The 20,195-nt window shown below is 48.6% G+C and overlaps 1 protein-coding gene across 3 annotated transcripts in view; it reads left to right on the forward strand.

Annotated features, from left to right (window-relative positions):
• LOC137560907 (very-long-chain 3-oxoacyl-CoA reductase-B-like) overlaps nt 1-20,195 on the forward strand; it is a 67,091-nt gene that overhangs the window by 30,562 nt on the left and 16,334 nt on the right. For all 3 annotated transcript variants that reach the window (XM_068272066.1, XM_068272067.1, XM_068272068.1), the window contains 5 exons: nt 854-964; nt 4,733-4,800; nt 11,202-11,246; nt 16,838-16,872; nt 19,270-19,351. In XM_068272066.1, coding sequence (XP_068128167.1) covers nt 854-964; nt 4,733-4,800; nt 11,202-11,246; nt 16,838-16,872; nt 19,270-19,351 — 341 coding nt within the window. The remainder of the gene's footprint in view (nt 1-853; nt 965-4,732; nt 4,801-11,201; nt 11,247-16,837; nt 16,873-19,269; nt 19,352-20,195) is intronic.

The following is a 20,195-nucleotide window of genomic DNA, read 5'->3' on the forward strand; positions in this document are numbered from 1 at the left end:
CGCCTTGTTCACTGGGCATGCGGCGGTTTCTCCGCGCTCCGTCAGGCTAGTGGATGTCATATTGGACGCGGAATTAGCCGCCTTACTCTGAGTACTCGCGGCGGCTTTTCCACGTTTACTCACAATAACTAATTACAAGCCCATTTTTACAAAAATAACAGTAATATACCCTCATGACATAAATATTAAAAAAGTGAAATCCCTAAGGTAACAATTTATGTATTTTTTAAGTAATTTTTTTTTTAAATATATGATTTTTTTTGGGGTAGCTATGGGAGAGTGGGGGAGGTAAGGGGTTGATTTCAATGGGTAATATATGTATTTTTATTAAATTAATGTATGGAGGTGTGATTTTACTATTTGGCCACTAGATGCTGAACAGTACACAGAGGAAGTAATGCATGTATGTGTTACTTTCGTATTTGTCAATGACCGCCTGTATCTCATTGATGCAATCATTGATACACGCACTTAGATCACTGTTCACTGAACTAAGGGACGGCGATGAGAACGCGCGGGAGCAAGCATGGGAGCGTGCACAGTAGTGATGCAGTGATAGACGAACATCTACATCCCTCAGACTTCAGATGAAGTCCTGCAGGACGCAGATATATACCGCACAAGATGCAGTAAGTAGTTAAACAATACCAGTTGCCTGGCAGTCTTGCTGATCTCTTTGGCTGCAGTAGAGTCTGAATCATACACCTGTTTAGGGTCTATGCCTAAAAGTATTAGAGGCAGAAGATTAGCAGGACAGCCAGGCAATGTGCATTGTTTAAAAGGTGTACTTACTAACTACACCAAAAGTAACTGTACTGTGTATTTATCATAAAACAATATTTTGGCTTCACAGAACAATTAAGTGGATGTAAATCCAAAATAATCCAGGTAGATTTCACAGGAGGATCAGAAATCTACCCCAAGATTGAAGAGAACTTGAAAGATGTCGACATTGGAATTCTAGGTATGTGAAAACTGAAGTGTGACTGTATATTATTATCAGGACATAATCAGACAGTGCTGGGATCTATAATGTAGATAGGTGACTGGATATTATCAGGACAGGATCAGACAGTGCTGGGATCTATAATGTAGAGAGGTGACTGGATATTATCAGGAAGGGATCAGACAGCGCTGGGATCTATAATGTAGAGAGGTGACTGGATATTATCAGGACAGGATCAGACAGTGCTGGGATCTATAATGTAGAGAGGTGACTGGATATTATCAGGATGGGATCAGACAGTGCTGGGATCTATAATGTAGAGAGGTGACTGGATATTATCAGGATGTGATCAGACAGCGCTGGGATCTATAATGTAGAGAGGTGACTGGATATTATTATCAGGACTGGATCAGACAGCGCTGGGATCTATAATGTACAGAGGTGACTGGATATTATCAGGACGGGATCAGACAGTGCTGGGATCTATAATGTAGAGAGGTGACTGGATATTATCAGGATGGGATCAGACAGTGCTGGGATCTATAATGTAGAGAGGTGACTGGATATTATTATCAGGACGGGATCAGACAGTGCTGGGATCTATAATGTAGAGAGGTGACTGGATATTATCAGGACGGGATCAGACAGCGCTGGGATCTACAAAGTAGAGAGGTGACTGGATATTATCAGGACTGGATCAGACAGTGCTGGGATCTATAATGTAGAGAGGTGACTGGATATTATCAGGATGGGATCAGACAGTGCTGGGATCTATAATGTAGAGAGGTGACTGGATCTATAATGTAGAGAAGTTACTGAATATTATCAGGACAGGATCAGACAGTGCTGGGATCTATAATGTAGAGAGGTGACTGGATATTATCAGGACGGGATCAGAAAGTGCTGGGATCTATAATGTAGAGAGGTGACTGGATATTATCAGGGTGGGATCAGACAGTGCTGGGATCTATAATGTAGAGAGGTGACTGGATATTATCAGGATTGGATCAGACAGCGGTGGGATCTTAAATGTAGAGAGGTGACTGGATATTATCAGGACAGGATCAGACAGCGCTGGGATCTATAATGTAGAGAGGTGACTGGATATTATCAGGACAGGATCAGACAGTGCTGGGATCTATAATGTAGAGAGGTGACTGGATATTATCAGGACAGGATCAGACAGAGCTGGGATCTATAATGTAGAGAGGTGACTGGATATTATCAGGACGGGATCAGACAGCGCTGGGATCTATAATGTAGAGAGGTGACTGGATACTATCAGGACGGGATCAGACAGCGCTGGGATCTATAATGTAGAGAGGTGACTGGATATTATCAGGATGGGATCAGACAGTGCTGGGATCTATAATGTAGAGAGGTGACTGGATATTATCAGGACGGGATCAGACAGCGCTGGGATCTATAATGTAGAGAGGGGACTGGATATTATCAGGACAGGATCAGACAGCACTGGAATCTATAATGTAGAGAAGTGACTGAATATTATCAGGACAGGATCAGACAGTGCTGGGATCTATAATGTAGAGAGGTGACTGGATATTATCAGGACGGGATCAGAAAGTGCTGGGATCTAAAATGTAGAGAGGTGACTGGCAGGGCCGGCCCTAGACTTTTTGCCGCCTGAGGCAAAATTAGAAAAAAAATCGCTCCCCCCCCCCCCCGTGGGTGGGGGGGGGGGGGTGGTGCCGCCGAGCTGGAGGGGTAGCTAGCAGAAAGGGGGTATTGGGCCTAGCGGCGGGGAGGGGGGTCGGACCCCCCCCTCCCTCGCCTGGGTCCCCCGATCTGCGCTCCTTCTCCAGCGTAAAGTACCAGCCAACCTGTCCTGCATATGAGAAGAGGCAACGGGCGGGGGAATCACTCACCTTCCGCGTTCCATCGTGCGCTCCACCGACGTCACTTCCTGCAAGGCCGTCCACTTACAATACAGTGGGCGGCGTTGCCGGAAGTGACGTCAGTGGAGCACGCGATGGAACGCGGAAGGTGAGTGATTCCCCCGCCCGTTGCCTCTTCTCATATGCACGCTGGCTGGTACTTTACGCTGGAGGAGGAGCGCAGATCGGGGGACCCAGGCGAGGGAGGGGGGGGTCCGACCCCCCTCCCCGCCGCTAGGCCCAATACCCCCTTTCTGCCCGCTACCCCTCCAGCTCGGCGGGCGGCCCCAGCGTCCATGGACGGGCGGGTGCCGCCCCCCCAGATCTGCCGCCTGAGGCAAATGTTTCACCCCGCCTCATGAGCGGGCCGGCCCTGGTGACTGGATATTATCAAGGTGGGATCAGACAGTGCTGGGATCTATAATGTAGAGAGGTGACTGGATATTATCAGGATTGGATCAGACAGCGGTGGGATCTTAAATGTAGAGAGGTGACTGGATATTATCAGGACAGGATCAGACAGCGCTGGGATCTATAATGTAGAGAGGTGACTGGATATTATCAGGATTGGATCAGACAGCGCTGGGATCTATAATGTAGAGAGGTGACTGGATATTATCAGGATTGGATCAGACAGCGCTGGGATCTATAATGTAGAGAGGTGACTGGATATTATTATCAGGATTGGATCAGACAGCGCTGGGATCTATAATGTAGAGAGGTGACTGGATATTATTATCAGGATGGGATCAGACAGCGCTGGGATCTATAATGTAGAGAGGTGACTGGATATTATTATCAGGATGGGATCAGACAGCGCTGGGATCTATAATGTAGAGAGGTGATTGGATATTATTATCAGGATGGGATCAGACAGCACTTGGATCTATAATGTAGAGAGGTTACTGGATATTATTATCAGGACGGGATCAGACAGTGCTGGGATCTATAATGTAGAGAGGTGACTGGATATTATTATCAGGATGGGATCAGACAGCGCTGGGATCTATAATGTAGAGAGGTGACTGGATATTATTATGAGGATGGGATCAGACAGTGCTGGGATCTATAATGTAGAGAGGTGACTGGATATTATCAGGATGGGATCAGACAGCGCTGGGATCTATTATGTAGAGAGGTGACTGGATATTATCAGGAAGGGTTCAGACAGCGCTGGGATCTATAATGTAGAGAGGTGACTGGATATTATCAGGACGGGATCAGACAGCGCTGGGATCTATAATGTAGAGAGGTTACTGAATATTATCAGGACAGGATCAGACAGCGCTGGGATCTATAATGTAGAGAGGTGACTGGATATTATCAGGACAGGATCAGACAGCGCTGGGATCTATAATGTAGAGAGGTGACTGGATATTATTATCAGGATGGGATCAGACAGCACTGGGATCTATAATGTAGAGAGGTTACTGAATATTATCAGGACGGGATCAGACAGCGCTGGGATCTATAATGTAGAGAGGTGACTGGATATTATTATCAGGATGGGATCAGACAGCACTGGGATCTATAATGTAGAGAGGTGACTGGATATTATCAGGACGGGATCAGACAGCGCTGGGATCTATAATGTAGAGAGGTGACTGGATATTATTATCAGGACGGGATCAGACAGTGCTGGGATCTATAATGTAGAGAGGTGACTGGATATTATTATCAGGACGGGATCAGACAGCGCTGGGATCTATAATGTAGAGAGGTGACTGGATATTATTATTAGGATGGGATCAGACAGTGCTGGGATGGGATCTATAATGTAGAAAGGTGACTGGATATTATTATCAGGATGGGTTCAGACCTATTTATCTATTTATTTTTTTATATGGGAAACCATACTGTTTTTTTTCCTTTGGTTGTTGTCTGGTGTTAGTGAACAACGTTGGAATGGTTCACTGTTATGACGGAAGGCGATTTCATGAAACCATGGAAACATGCCAGGTATGTACCATAATTTGTTTATCTACTTGCTTTTAGCAATTAGACCTTCTTATGTATCGAGTATGTTTTATATGTATCCATAAGCCAATTAACTTATCTGTATGCTTTTGGGATGTGGAAGGAAACCAGAGTGCCCGGAGGAAACCCATGCTGACATCAGAAGGATCCCCATTGGTCTGTTAATAGACCAATGGGGAGCCTTGGAGCCAAAATTCAAAGATGCTTTTGGCTCTAGCTATACTAAGTATAGCAGAGCTGCGTCGCTCTCTGCCTTCCACGGCTCCCGGCTCCACTCTTCTGCCTGCCCACCCACTGCACATATAGCGCCCACCTATGCTGTCACCCTAGAGCACCCATAGCACCCTGATGTGCTATGGGTGCTCCAGGGTTACTGGCCTCAAAAGTGATGGAAAGGTGTTTCAAGGGGTCTAACACCTGGAGGGGGCATGGCAGAGTGAGATACATGCCAAAAGTCTCGGGGAAAATTACGGATTTGACGTACTGCAGGGTTATAATCCCTAAATCACATTGCATTCCTAAATTGGAGGCATAAAGTGCTTGAAAACATCTTGCGTGTGTAGACATGGATCAGGTAGTGTAATTAGAGTACTGCTTCACACTGACAGACCAAACTCACTGTTTAACGCACTGCCGAAAACAGCCACAAAGGGTTGTCATTAGTTGACACTCTCAGGACATAAAATGTCAGTCCTTTCGGCGGCAATGTTTGTGTAGTGGTGGGCGTGCTCGTGCGCACGTTGGCGAGAGTGCAGGCCATGAAGATGAAAATTGAAAAATACGTTTTTTGTTTTTTTTGATTGATTGAAAACTGAAGAGTTATTTTTTGAATTCTACACTGTTTTTCTCCTGATATGTTACCTTGATAACCGGGGTAATTCCAGACCTAATACCTGCCGAAGAAAGCTGACCTGTACGGTGCCTCTAGATAACCTTGGGCCGATCACACGTCCCCGTGACGGCAACGACGCATTCGGATGTCTGCCCTATCAATTTTCTATGGTACTTTCACTACCATGGTGACCACGGGTAACAGCCACGGGGAATCAGGGTTTGATGCCGGAGAGGGAGCCTGAGAAATGGCTACCATCACATCCAAGGAAGGCAGCAGGCGCGCAAATTACCCACTCCCGACTCGGGGAGGTAGTGACGAAAAATAACAATACAGGACTCTTTCGAGGCCCTGTAATTGGAGTACACTTGAAATCCTTTAACGAGGATCTAGGACAAGTCTGCTCACTACATATGTGTAATGAACCCAGCAAACCTCACCTGTCACCTCAGCCCTGACCATCTACAAATGTTGACTGTTAAATTGTTCCAATTTTTAATTATACCAAAGTAAGAAAGAAATACAAAATTTATTTTAAAAAAATATATATAGTTAAAGCTTACATCTATTTGTTTAAATTATCTTTCTGCTCTGTCTGGGCAGTTCCTTCACCACGAGCAGTGCTCTTTCCAGGCTCTTTTAGCCGGGTGCTCCACCCGACTTGTTTTGGTGAGCAGTGAGCACCCGGCTGTTCTCCCACCATCTTAGGCAAGGACTTGGCACTGTCAAGTGGCATTCCCACTCGCTATATACGTGTAAAGAACACAGCAAACTTCAGCCCTGACCATCTACAAAGGTTGACTGTTAAATTGCTACATTTTTTTACTTATACTGTACTAATAAATACAAAATTTATATAAAAAAAAATTGTTAAAGTTTAAGTCTATTTTTTAATGGTCATTTTTCTGCTCTGTCTGGGCAGTTCCTTCAACATGAACCTTCCATTCAGCTGTGTGATAAACTCATCTTTCTTTAAGTGTTGGCAACAACGGGCATCGTTTTTTGCCCATCGCCCACAAAATAACCTTGCTACGAACAGTTTTTTATATTTTTGTGCTGCTTTTATTAATGTGTGCATACCATTGGTGTTTATGTTTTGCGATCAGGTGCCTTCGCAAAGCAGTTGTCCCTAGTTGGGTGTTGGGCTTCCCACCACTTTATTTTGGCAAAGGTTGCAGATGACATTGTTGGTATCAGAGGCACATAAACAAAAAAATGCCACACTGGTGATCTTTGGAATGTCGGCATTCGGGTGGTGGCAACAGCAAGCCTTGAAGGGCGTGTTGGCTGGATGACCCCAAGTGTATCACTAAATGCATTATGTGTGTTAATAACTCCTCTGACAAATAAAGTGGAGCAGCTGTGTTGCTAGTGGTACTGTTAAGTTTTGGTGGGGTACCAGAAGCAGAGCGGGAGGAGGACGGTGCATCAAGGAGGTTCTGTGTGGAAGCTGTAGATGTGGTGCGCTGTTTAAGTCAACCACGTCCTCAGAATTTTAGGGGTTGAGGGTACGTGCCTTCCGAACGCTGTGCTTTAAAAGAGGGACTCATGAAATCACGCCAGCACAACTTCGAAAATACTCGTGGAGTGGCCTGCCTGTTATTTTTCCCATATTGGGGGTATACAGTACTACTAACAATATTCAATAGTGGTAGACAGTGTGTGTAATCACAAAGAGCACACAATCAGTGTCAAATACACAGCAGCTGTGTGTGTGTGTGTGTGTGTGTGTGTGTGTGTGTGTGTGTGTGTGTGTGTGTGTGTGTGTGTGTGTGTGTGTGTGTGTGTGTGTGTGTGTGTGTGTGTGTGTGTGTGTGTGTGTGTGTGTGTCTGTGCGTGTCTGTGCGTGTGTGTCTCTGTGTGTGTGTGTATCACTGGGCTGTGTACTTTAACACACACAGAGAGATATCCTATATAGTACTTTCAATCACAAATACAGTTGCAAGCTAAGCACTGCTTATGATAGTGTGCTGGCTTGCTTGCAATAGTTAGAAGAGTATAGTAGAACTACAAGGGCCAGCAACTGACTGTGGCCTGTATGCAGTGTGTAACCCACATAAATATCAATAACAGATACAGTTGGAAGCTAAGCACAGCTTATGATGATAGACAGTGTGCTGGCTTGTAATAGAAGAGGATAGTAGAACTACAAGGCCCAGCAATAACTGTGGCCTGCCCTTTATGCAGTGTCTGACACACACACACACACACACACACACACACACACGATATGAGCCCCAAGGCCGGCGCTACCATAGAGGCAAAGGAGGCAGCTGCCCCAGGGCCCCAGTGGCTACAAGAGGAAAAAAAAAATTCAAATCGACCTTATAGTTTTTGAGAAAATCGATTTTAAAGTTTCAAAGGAAAAAAAAATACACATTTAAAAACCAGCCGACTTTAATGGTTAATAGCAAATACACCTTAAATTCTAGAAACCCTAAATTTGCAGGATATGTTAAGGAGATCATTGGGAATAAGAGGAAAAAACAATTTTTCAAAAAGACCTTATAGTTTTTGAGAAAATTGATTTTAAAGTTTCGAAGGAAAAAAGTATACTTTTAGATGCAGTAAATGTCACTTTTAGTAGCAAACCTAACGGTAGTGTAATTTTACATGCATCAAACGAAAGCGCAATAAATTTCCTGACGGGTTTCCAGGGGGTCTATACGCAGCCGCAGCGCTTTGGCCAGGAATCGCTATACAGCCGCAATATGGCTGTATGACGATCCCTGGCATTTTTTTCCTATTTTTCCAATTTTTTTTTTTATGTTTAGAGTGTGGGAATTTTTTTTTTTTTTTAATTATGTGGGGTCCCCCCTCCTGAAACTTTTTAACCCCTTGTCCACCATGCAGGCTGGGGTAGCCAGAATGTGGAGCTCCGACCGATTGGGGCTTCAAACCCTGACTATACCAGCTGCAAAAAAGGTCCCTTAATGCCAATTTTTGCTCCGGGGTATCTGTTGGGGGGGACAGGTTTATTTTGCCCTGGGGCCCCATTGTTGCTTAAACCGGCCCTGATGAGCCCTCAAAAGGGTTTTTGTTTTTGGGGTGGTTTCAGCAATAAAGAACAGCCTAGCTAACTGTCCCTGTCTCTCTGTGGGCTGTATGCAGTGTCACCCACAAATGGAACGTGGTATAGTATGTTCAATCACAGATACAGAGGAAAGGTATGCACTGGTATAATACAGTGTACTTTCACACATGTACAGTGGAAAGGTATGCACTGGTATAATACAGTGTGCTGTCACACATGTACAGTGGAAAGATATGCACTGGTATAATACAGTGTGCTTTCACACATGTACAGTGGAAAGATATGCACTGGTATAATACAGTGTGCTGTCACACATGTACAGTGGAAAGATATGCACTGGTATAATACAGTTTGCTGTCACACATGTACAGTGGAAAGATATGCATTGGTATAATACAGTGTGCTTTCACACATGTACAGTGGAAAGGTATGCACTGGTATAATACAGTGTGCTGTCACACATGTACAGTGGAAAGATATGCACTGGTATAATACAGTGTGCTGTCACACATGTACAGTGGAAATATATGCACTGGTATAATACAGTGTGCTTTCACACATGTACAGTGGAAAGATATGCACTGGTATAATACAGTGTGCTGTCACACATGTACAGTGGAAAGATATGCACTGGTATAATACAGTGTGCTTTCACACATGTACAGTGGAAATATATGCACTGGTATAATACAGTGTGCTGTCACACATGTACAGTGGGAAGATATGCACTGGTATAATACAGTGTGCTGTCACACATGTGCAGTGGAAAGATATGCACTGGTATAATACAGTGTGCTTTCACACATGTACAGTGGAAAGGTATGCACTGGTATAATACAGTGTGCCTTTCACACATGTACAGTGGAAAGATATGCACTGGTATAATACAGTGTGCTTTCACACATGTACAGTGGAAAGGTATGCACTGGTATAATACAGTGTGCTGTCACACATGTACAATGGGAAGGTATGCACTGGTATAATACAGTGTGCTGTCACACAGGTACAATGGGAAGGTATGCATTGGTATAAATGAGTGTGCTGCCAGTGGTGGGACTACAAATCCAAGCTGGCCTGGCAACTGTCTGTGAGCTGTATCTATATGCAGTGTCACCCACAAAGACAGCTATGCTTTAGTAAATTAAATCACAAATGCAGTAAAAAGATATGGTATGGTAGTACAGTGTGGGACTACAAATCCCAGATAGCCTGGCTGGCAACTGTCTGGTATATGCAGTGTCACCCACAAAGACAGCTATGCTTTAGTAATTTACAGTAAATGACAAATGCAATGAACAGATATGCAATGGTAATACAGAGTGGGACTACACATCCAGCTAGCCTGGCTGGCATCTGTCTGGGGGCTGTAGGTATATTCAGTGCCACCCACAAAAACAGCTATGCTTTAGTAAGTTAAATCACAAATACAGTGAAAAGATATGCATTGGTAATATAGAGTGTGGGACTGGCACAGTACAGCAAGGCCCAGCTGTGACAGGGCTGTATGTATGCTGTCTGTGGTCATACACACACACAAAAAAATACAGATCAGAAGAATATTAGCTCTCAAAAGAGCTTTTTGTGGGGTGCTTTCAGCAACAAGATTGAGCGAGGAGCAAGCTAACAACAGCCTAACTAAAATTTTCCCTAAAACTCCAGCAAGCTCTCCCTGCTCTCACTATAGCCAGATTAGCAGATTCAGAACGTGGCCAGCCCTGCAGCGTTTTTATAGGGGGGGGGCGGGGGTCCAGGAGGGAGTGCAGCCTGATTGGCTGCCAATGTGTCTGCTGAATGTGAAGTAGAGGGACAAAGTTTAGTCCAATTACGAGGTATAGGAGGCAGATCGAACGTGCCATGTGTCCGCTACCCACCGCGGACACTGGTAGCTGATATCCACACAAACTACATGCCGAGTTGTTCCCTATTAAAAAAAAAAACAGAAATTGAAAAGGACTTAAACAGTGCTGACCAGTAATAAGCTATATGACAGCAGCAAGGGGGAGAGGAAACTTAGCAGAGCTGATCATTTCTGTCCGTGAACGTGTGCAGGAAAAAACTCACTGAACTCAAGAGTTCTATTACTGTAAACCCCTGGCACTTCTCTTAGCAGCTTGTATGTCCCCACTCATCATACAGAGGATGGGGCTATCATGTGACAGTAGATGCTGACTGTCCTCACACACGCCAGGAAGTGAGAGAGATGTAGGGATCTCTGGAATTCAGGCATAACAGACTAAGGCAGGAGAGATGATTTACTTAGCCATGTGACCGCTTATCTCTCCAAGTCATGTGCCTTTCAGATTTTTATCACCCAAGGCCATGGCCTTTTTGGCATTCCCAGAAATCCCTCTCCTCTCCTCCCCTCCCCTGGACTGGACTCCTGAACACTGCTACTGCCTACTGACTGAGCATGCCCTTGTGGCTGCAGCACTGGTGCAATATGAATGTTATTTGTCTTGTCTTGATATAGTCTTTGCTACTTAACTATAATTAATTTTATACTTTCTGTCCCCACAGCAGCTTACAGATATAATTAACTGCAATATTCTGTCGATGATACAGGTAGGTCCATATTATGAACCTTGCTCCTGCAGGGTGATACAGCCAGAAGGGAGATGTGAGCCTGTCCCTCCTCCTGCAGGGTGACACAGACAGAAGGGAGCTGTGAGTCTGCCCCTCCTCCTGCAGGGTGACACAGACAGAAGGGAGCTGTGAGTCTTCCCTTCCTCCTGCAGAGTGACACAGACAGAAGGGATCTGTGAGTCTGCCCCTCCTCCTGCAGGGTGACACAGACAGAAGGGATCTGTGAGTCTGCCCCTCCTCCTGCAGGGTGACACAGACAGAAAAGATCTGTGAGTCTGCCCCTCCTCCTGCAGGGTGACACAGACAGAAGGGAGCTGTGAGTCTGCCCCTCCTCCTGCAGGGTGACACAGACAGAAGAGAGCTAGGAGTCTGATACTCCTCCTGCAGGGTGACACAGACAGAAGGGAGCCGTGAGTCTGATACTCCTCCCCCTGCAGGGTGACACAGACAGAAGGGAGCTGTGAGTCTGCCCCTCCTCCTGCAGGGTGACACAGACAGAAAGGAGCTGTGAGTCTGCCCCTCCTCCTGCAGGGTGACACAGACAGAAGGGAGCTATGAGTCTGATACTCCTCCTGCAGGGTGACAAAGACAGAAGGGAGCTGTGAGTCTGCCCCTACTCCTGCAGGGTGACACAGACAGAAGGGAGCTGTGAGTCTGCCCCTCCTCCTGCAGGGTGACAAAGACAGAAGGGAGCTATGAGTCTGATACTCCTCCTGCAGGGTGACAAAGACAGAAGGGAGCTGTGAGTCTGCCCCTCCTCCTGCAGGGTGACACAGACAGAAAGGAGCTGTGAGTCTGCCCCTCCTCCTGCAGGGTGACACAGACAAAAGGGAGCTGTGAGTCTGCCCCTCCTCCTGCAGGGTGACAAAGACAGAAGGGAGCTATGAGTCTGATACTCCTCCTGCAGGGTGACAAAGACAGAAGGGAGCTGTGAGTCTGCCCCTCCTCCTGCAGGGTGACACAGACAGAAAGGAGCTGTGAGTCTGCCCCTCCTCCTGCAGGGTGACACAGACAGAAAGGAGCTGTGGGTCTGCCCCTCCTCCTGCAGGGTGACACAGACAGAAGGGAGCTATGAGTCTGATACTCCTCCTGCAGGGTGACAAAGACAGAAGGGAGCTGTGAGTCTGCCCCTCCTCCTGCAGGGTGACACAGACAGAAAGGAGCTGTGAGTCTGCCCCTCCTCCTGCAGGGTGACACAGACAGAAGGGAGCTGTGAGTCTGCCCCTCCTCCTGCAGGGTGACAAAGACAGAAGGGAGCTATGAGTCTGATACTCCTCCTGCAGGGTGACAAAGACAGAAGGGAGCTGTGAGTCTGCCCCTCCTCCTGCAGGGTGACACAGACAGAAAGGAGCTGTGAGTCTGCCCCTCCTCCTGCAGGGTGACACAGACAGAAAGGAGCTGTGAGTCTGCCCCTCCTCCTGCAGGGTGACACAGACAGAAGGGAGCTGCGAGTCCGCCCCTTCTCCTGCAGGGTGACAAAGACAAAAGGGTGCTGTAAGTCTGCCCCTCTTCCTGCAGGGTGACACAGACAGGAGGGAGCTGTGAGTCTGCCCCTCCTTCTGCAACGGTGACACAGACAGAAGGGAGCTATGAGTCTGCCCCTCCTCCTGCAGGGTGACGCAGACAGAAGGGAGCTGTGAGTCTGCACCTCCCCCTGCAGGGTGACACAGACAGAAGAGATCTGTGAGTCTGCCCCTCCTCCTGCAGGGTGACAGACAGAAGGGAGCTGTGGGTCTGCCCCTCCTCCTGCAGGGTGACACAGACAGAAGGGAGCTGTGAGTCTGTCCCTCCTACTGCAGGGTGACACAGACAGAAGGGAGCTGTGAGTCTGCTCCTCCTCCTGCAGGGTGACATAGACAGAAGGGAGCTGTGAGTCTGCCCCTCCTCCTGCAGGGTGACACAGAGGGGAGCTTTGAGTGTGCCCCTCCTCCTGCAGGGTGACACATAGACAGAAGGGATCTGTGAGTCTGCCCCTCCTCCTGCAGGGTGACACAGACAGAAGGGAGCTGTGAGTCTGCCCCTTCTCCTGCAGGGTGACACAGACAGAAGGGATCTGTGAGTCTGCCCCTCTTACTGCAGGGTGACACAGACAGGAGGGAGCTGTGAGTCTGTCCCTCCTCCTCCAGGGTGACACAGACAGTAAGAAGCTGTGAGTCTGCCCCTCCTCCTGCAGGGTGACATAGACAGAAGGGAGCTGCTAGTCCTCCTGCAGGGTGACACAGACAGAAGGGAGCTGTGAGTCTGCCCCTCCTACTGCAGGGTGACACAGACAGAAGGGATCTGTGAGTCTGCCCCTCCTCCTGCAGGGTGACACAGACAGAAGGGTGCTGTGAGTCTGTCCCTCCTCCTGCAGGGTGACACAGACAGAAGGGTGCTGTGAGTCTGTCCCTCCTCCTGCAGGGTGACACAAACAGAAGGGAGCTGTGAGTCTGCCCCTCCTCCTGCAGGGTGACACAGAAAGACGGGAGCTGTGAGTCTGCCCCTCCTCCTGGAGGGTGACACAGACAGACAGAAGGGATCTGTGAATCTGCCCCTCCTCCTGCAGGGTGACACAGACAGACAGAAGGGTGCTGTGAGTCTGTCCCTCCTCCGGCAGGGTAACACAAACATAAGGGAGCTGGGAGTCTGCCTCTCCTCTTGCAAACTAGACCTAAACTACAGAGAGCCCTAAGAAGTAGGGGACAGAAAACATGGGGCACTGAAGAGCTAGGACAATGTTGGGTTTGAAAAGGCAGGTATGTGGTGCTTGCTATTGTACCACTGACTCACTGGGATGTTTTAACACACTTTGTAGTACACTCAGATGCTGGGACACACTCTGGGGTGCACTGGGATGCTGGGACACACTTTGGGGTGTGCTGGGATGCTGGGACAAACTTTGGAGTGCACTGGGATGCTGGGACACACTTTGGGTTATACTGGGATGCTGGGACACACTTTGGGGTGCACTGGGATGCTGGGACACACTTTGGGTTATACTGGGATGCTGGGACACACTTTGGGGTATACTGGGATGCTGGGACACACTTTGGGGTATATTAGGATGCTGGGACACACTTTGAGGTGCACTGGGATGCTGGGACACACTTTGGGGTACACTGGGATGCTGGAACACACTTTGGGGTACACTAGGATGCTGGAACACACTTTGGGGTGCACTGGGATGCTGGGACACACTTTGGGGTGCACTGGGATGCTGGGACTGCTGGAACGTGTGCACTGGGATACTGGGACGCACTTTGGGGTGTACTGGGATGCTGGGACACACTTTGGGGTGTACTGGGATGCTGGGACACACTTTGGGGTGTACTGGGAGGCTGGGACACACTTTGGGGTGCACTGGGATGCAGGGACACACTTTGGGGTGCACTGGGATGCTGGGACGCACTTTGGGGTGCACTGGGATGCTGGGACACACTTTGGGGTGCACTGGGATGCTGGGACACACTTTGGGGTGCACTGGGATGCTGGGACACACTTTGGGGTGTACTGGGATGCTGGGACACACTTTGGGGTGTACTGGGATGCTGGGACACACTTTGGTGTGCACTGGGATGCAGGGACACACTTTGGGGTGCACTGGGATGCAGGGAAACACTTTGGGGTGCACTGGGATGCAGGGACACACTTTGGGGTGCACTGGGATGATGGGACACACTTTGGGGTGCACTGGGATGCAGGGAAACACTTTGGGGTGCACTGGGATGCTGGGACACACTTTGGGGTGCACTGGGATGATGGGACACACTTTGGGGTGTACTGGGATGCTGGGACACACTTTAGGGTGCACTGGGATGATGGGACACACTTTGGGGTGTGCTGGGATGCTGGTACACACTTTGGGGTGCACTGGGAAGGTGGGACACACTTTGGGGTGCACTGGGAAGGTGGGACACACTTTGGGGTGTACTGGGATGCTGGGACACACTTTGGGGTGCACTGGGATGATGGGACACACTTTGGGGTGCGCTGGGATGCTGGGACACACTTTGGGGTGTACTGGGATGCTGGGACACACTTTGGGGTGCACTGGGATGCTGGGACACACTTTGGGGTGCACTGGGATGCTGGGACACACTTTGGGGTGCACTGGGATGCTGGGACACACTTTGGAGTGCATTGGGATGCTGGGACACACTTTGGGGTGTGCTGGGATGCTGGGAAACACTTTGGGGTGCACTGGGATGCTCGGACACTTTGGGGTGCACTGGGATGCTGGGACACACTTTGGGATATACTGGGATGCTGCGACACACTTTGGGGTGCACTGGGATGCTGGGACACACTTTGGGGTATACTGGGATGCTGGGACACACTTTGGTGCATACTGGGATGCTTAGACACACTTTGGGGTGCACTGGGATGCTGGGACGCACTTTGGGGTGCACTGGGATTCTGGGACACACTTTGGGATATACTAGGATGCTGGGACACACTTTGGGGTGCACTGGGATGCTGGGACTCACTTTGGGGTGCATTGGGATGCTAGGACACACTTTGGGGTGCACTAGGATGCTGGGAGACACTTTGGGGTGCACTAGGATGCTGGGACACACTTTAGGGTGCACTAGGATGCTAGGACACACTTTGGGGTGCACTGGGATGCTGGGACACACTTTGGGGTGCATTGGGATGCTGGGAAACACTTTGGGGTATACTGGGATGCTGGGACACACTTTGGGGTGCACTGGGATGCTGGGACACACTTTGGGGTGCACTGGGATGCTGGGACACACTTTGGGGTATACTGGGATGCTGGGACACACTTTGGGGTGCACTGGGATGCTGGGACTCACTTTGGTGTGCATTGGGATGCTGGGACACACTTTGGGGTATACTGGGATGCTGGGACACACTTTGTGTGCATTGGGATGCTGGGACGCACTTTGGGGTATACTGGGATGCTGGGACACACTTTGGGGTGCACTGGGATGCTGGGACACACTTTGGGGTGTGCTGGGATGCTGGGACACACTTTGGGGTGCACTGGGATGCTGGGACACACTTTGGGGTGTGCTGGGATGCTGGGACACACTTTGGGGTATACTGGGATGCTGGGACACACTTTGGGGTGCACTGGGATGCTGGGACACACTTTGGGGTATATTGGGATGCTGGAACACACTTTGGGGTGCACTGGGATGCAGGGAAACACTTTGTGGTTTACTGGGATGCTGGAACACACTTTGGGGTGCACTGGGATGCTGGGGCACACTTTGGAGTGTGCTGGGATGCTGGGACACACTTTGGAGTGTGCTGGGATGCTGGGACACACTTTGGTGTATACTAGGATGCTGGGACACACTTTGGGGTGCACTGGGATACTGGGACACACTTTGGGGTGCACTGGGATGCTGGGACACACTTTGGGGTGTGCTGGGATGCTGGGACACACTTTGGGGTGTGCTGGGATGCTGGGACACACTTTGGGGTGTGCTGGGATGCTGGGACACACTTTGGGGTGTGCTGGGATGCTGGGACATGCTGCAGCACATTTGCCAAGTTTTACTTTTCCCATCTATGACAACAGCATGTTTTCCTATAAGTATAACTATTGTCTTCTCTTCTAGATGACACGAATTGTAATTCCCAGAATGGTGGATAGGTGAATATTGTTCTATATTCATTATTAGAGGGGTTGGTGACCAAACCTCCTAGTGTACACTGATTGCTGGCCTATGTGAGACCATTAGGTGATCCAGGATCATCCACAGAGCAACCTAGGCAGGTTCCTGGGGCCTAGTGGGTGTCAAGGGACCCAAATTCTATTTCCTCTGTACCGTCTCCCATCTCAGTTTGTCAAAATGAGCCAGCAGGATGAGCCAAAGCTACTACCTTGCCTAGGGCCCCAATTCATGCTAATCCATCATTGGGTGGCAGATCCTGAGTGGGGACACTGACAGCCCGGGAACTGGGAATGTGTATAGCTGCCAAACTCTATTTTTCCCCAAAGCAGTCTGCTGCATGGGACCATAAAAGTAACATGTCCCCACCATTGGTAAGCGGTCCATCCAGGGAGGACTCCAACAGGACAAGAGGGAGATCGTATCTCCATACAAGCTTGAAGGGTGCTCTCCTTATGCCCACCCCTTCCCCCATTCTCCTCTGTCCCCCTCTGTTACGTTTTAATAGCCACCCAAAGCTACTTCCTGGTCGGGGGGGGGGGGGGGGGTCGGTGAGCAGTGCACACGCAGAGAGCACTCCCAGACGCGTGCATGCAATCAGGGACGCGTGTCACTGGGCAGCACCTGCGCACTGCCTGGCAGTCCTGCATATCTCTTTGGCTGCAGTAGTGTCTGAATTCACACAGCTGAAACACAAACTTCAGTCAGAAACATGTGATCTGCATGCTTGTTCAGGGGCTATGGCTAAAAGTATTACAGGCAGAGGGTCAGTGGGACAGCCAGGCAGTGCGCATACCTCTCAACTTTTTGGGGTAAGAAAGAGGGACACTTAAGCCACACCCTTAAACACGCCACCTGGCACACTCATAATCACGCATACCTTGAAGATTTCATAAGAAAAATATGTTGTTTTATATTTCAAACCACACTGGTCCTTTCTATCCTGGTTCTTTATTCTTCATATTAACACATGAATATAAGAAATATATCAATTTAAAGGATTGGAATAAAGTTTAGAGTCAATTAAACACATTTTTAGTAGATAAAATACATATATTTTTTACAGATCTGTACATCAATCAGGGCAGCCATCAGGGGGGTACAACTGACACTGCAGTGAGGGGCCCAGGGCTTCTGGGGGCCCTGGGCCCCCCCAAAGCGCTGGAAGGGCCGCATGTGCTGGTTGTGGGCCTGTGGCTCAGTAACCAGCACACCTCGTTCCAGCACTGAGAGAAGAGTGACATCAGCGCTTGAACGTGGGGAGCAGATGAGTGAGCCCCCTACAGCGGACTTTCTATACTGGGGCACCACCTATATCTGGCTACAGGCTACCTATACTGGGGCTGGAACCACCTATACCTAGCTACCTATACTGGGGCACCACCTATATCTGGCTACAGGCTACCTATACTGGGGCACCACCTATATCTGGCTACAGGCTACCTATACTGGGGCACCACCTATATCTGGCTACAGGCTACCTATACTGGGGCACCACCTATATCTGGCTACAGGCTACCTATACTGGGCCACCACCTATACTGGGGCTGGAACCACCTATACCTAGCTACCTATACTGGGGCACCACCTATATCTGGCTACAGGCTACCTATACTGGGGCTGGAACCACCTATACCTGGCTACCTATACTGGGGCTGGAACCACCTATACCTGGCTACCTATACTGGGGCACTACCTATACCTGGCTACCTATACTGGGGCACCACCTATATCTGGCTACAGGCTACCTATACTGGGCCACCACCTAGACCTGACTATCTATACTGGGGCTGGACAAAAGAGGCACAGGAAAAAAAGAGGGGGACAAAAGAGAACGGATAAAGGATAAGAACAGACCTACAAGTCCCTATCTCATTTGTTAACCGGGGACTTTCTGTATTTTGCTAGTATTTGGCCCCACCCACAACATGCCATGGTCACACCCACTTTTTGCCGCATAACGCTGTGCATGCTGCTTTCTTCAGTGTCGGAGCAATGCACATTTTTCGCCTCAGCGCACTGCGCACACTTCGTGCACGGACACGGGGTTGGGGTGGCTAGTGGGTGTGAACAGCAACCAGTGGGTGGGCCCAGGGAGGGGTGGGGGGCAGGCCTGGTCAATCCTGAAAAAGGGACAAATGATGAGAAGGAAAGAGGGACAGGGGGACATGGCTCCCAAAGAGGGACTGTCCCTCCAAAAGAGGGACAGTTGGGAGCGAAGAGTGTGAATTGTTTAAAAGGAATTATCTCAACATCCATATCCTTCTCACCTCAGGTTCCCTTTTAGTAGCAGTCCATAAATGAGTTTCCCCAGGAGTGGATATTTGAGTTGCAGATGCTATATCATTCTGATTTTTGTGTCTACTTTTCTATTCTAGGAAGAAAGGTCTGATTATTAATGTATCTTCTGAGTGTGGAAGTCGTCCCATTCCAAGACTATCTGTCTACAGTGGCACTAAGGTGTGTTCATAGCTATTATTATTTAGTATTTATATAGCGGATCAGTGAATAATGGCGCACAGCGCCGATGCATAAAAATGGCTCCGCATTAAAAAGAAACGCTTATTGCTATTTATCGTTAGTACTGCATAATAATGGCGCGCGGGGAAAAAAGAAGAAAAACGTCACGCATAACGTTATTTATCAACAGCGCCGTTCATTTGCCAAACAGCAGACGTTATTGCGCACAGTAACGTTATTTATCAAAAGCGCCCTACATAAGCCAAACTGCAGACGTTATTTAACTGCAAAACGGTGAATGGATTTAATGTAACACTGTCAAAAAATTCTAAAGATGTTGCAGATCGAGGATTTAAAAAAACAATATTAACGTTATTAATGTTATCAACTTTTTTTAAGTAGTGTGCGCAGTACTGCAAACGTAAACTAACACTATCAACTTTGTGAAAGTAATGTTCAGTACTGTAAACGTTAACTAACATTAATACACTGACTGTGCAGGATTGGAGTTTTAAAAAAAAATTATAACGATATTAACCATTTCTGCCGCCCGGACGTGAAGCTCACCTCCGGGCGGCTGCTCTGCTGCGGTGCCGCGCTTCGGCGCGCTCCCGCGCGTGCCCCCGTGGTGTCGCCCGGTAGCCCTGGGATCAGTGAACAGGAACATGGTTCCCGATCACCGATCCGTGTCCCACCGCAGAAAAACCGAAGCACTCTTACAAGAGGCTTCAGTCTTTCTGCCCGGAAAAATTTCCGCATCCCCCTTGTACTTCCGCTTAAAGAGACACTGAAGCGAGAATAAATCTCGCATGTGTGCCCCTGCTAAAACGCCGCCATCCCGCGG

Source organism: Hyperolius riggenbachi, chromosome 3 (genome assembly GCF_040937935.1).
Source record: "Hyperolius riggenbachi isolate aHypRig1 chromosome 3, aHypRig1.pri, whole genome shotgun sequence".
NCBI classification, from domain to species: Eukaryota; Metazoa; Chordata; class Amphibia; order Anura; family Hyperoliidae; genus Hyperolius; species Hyperolius riggenbachi.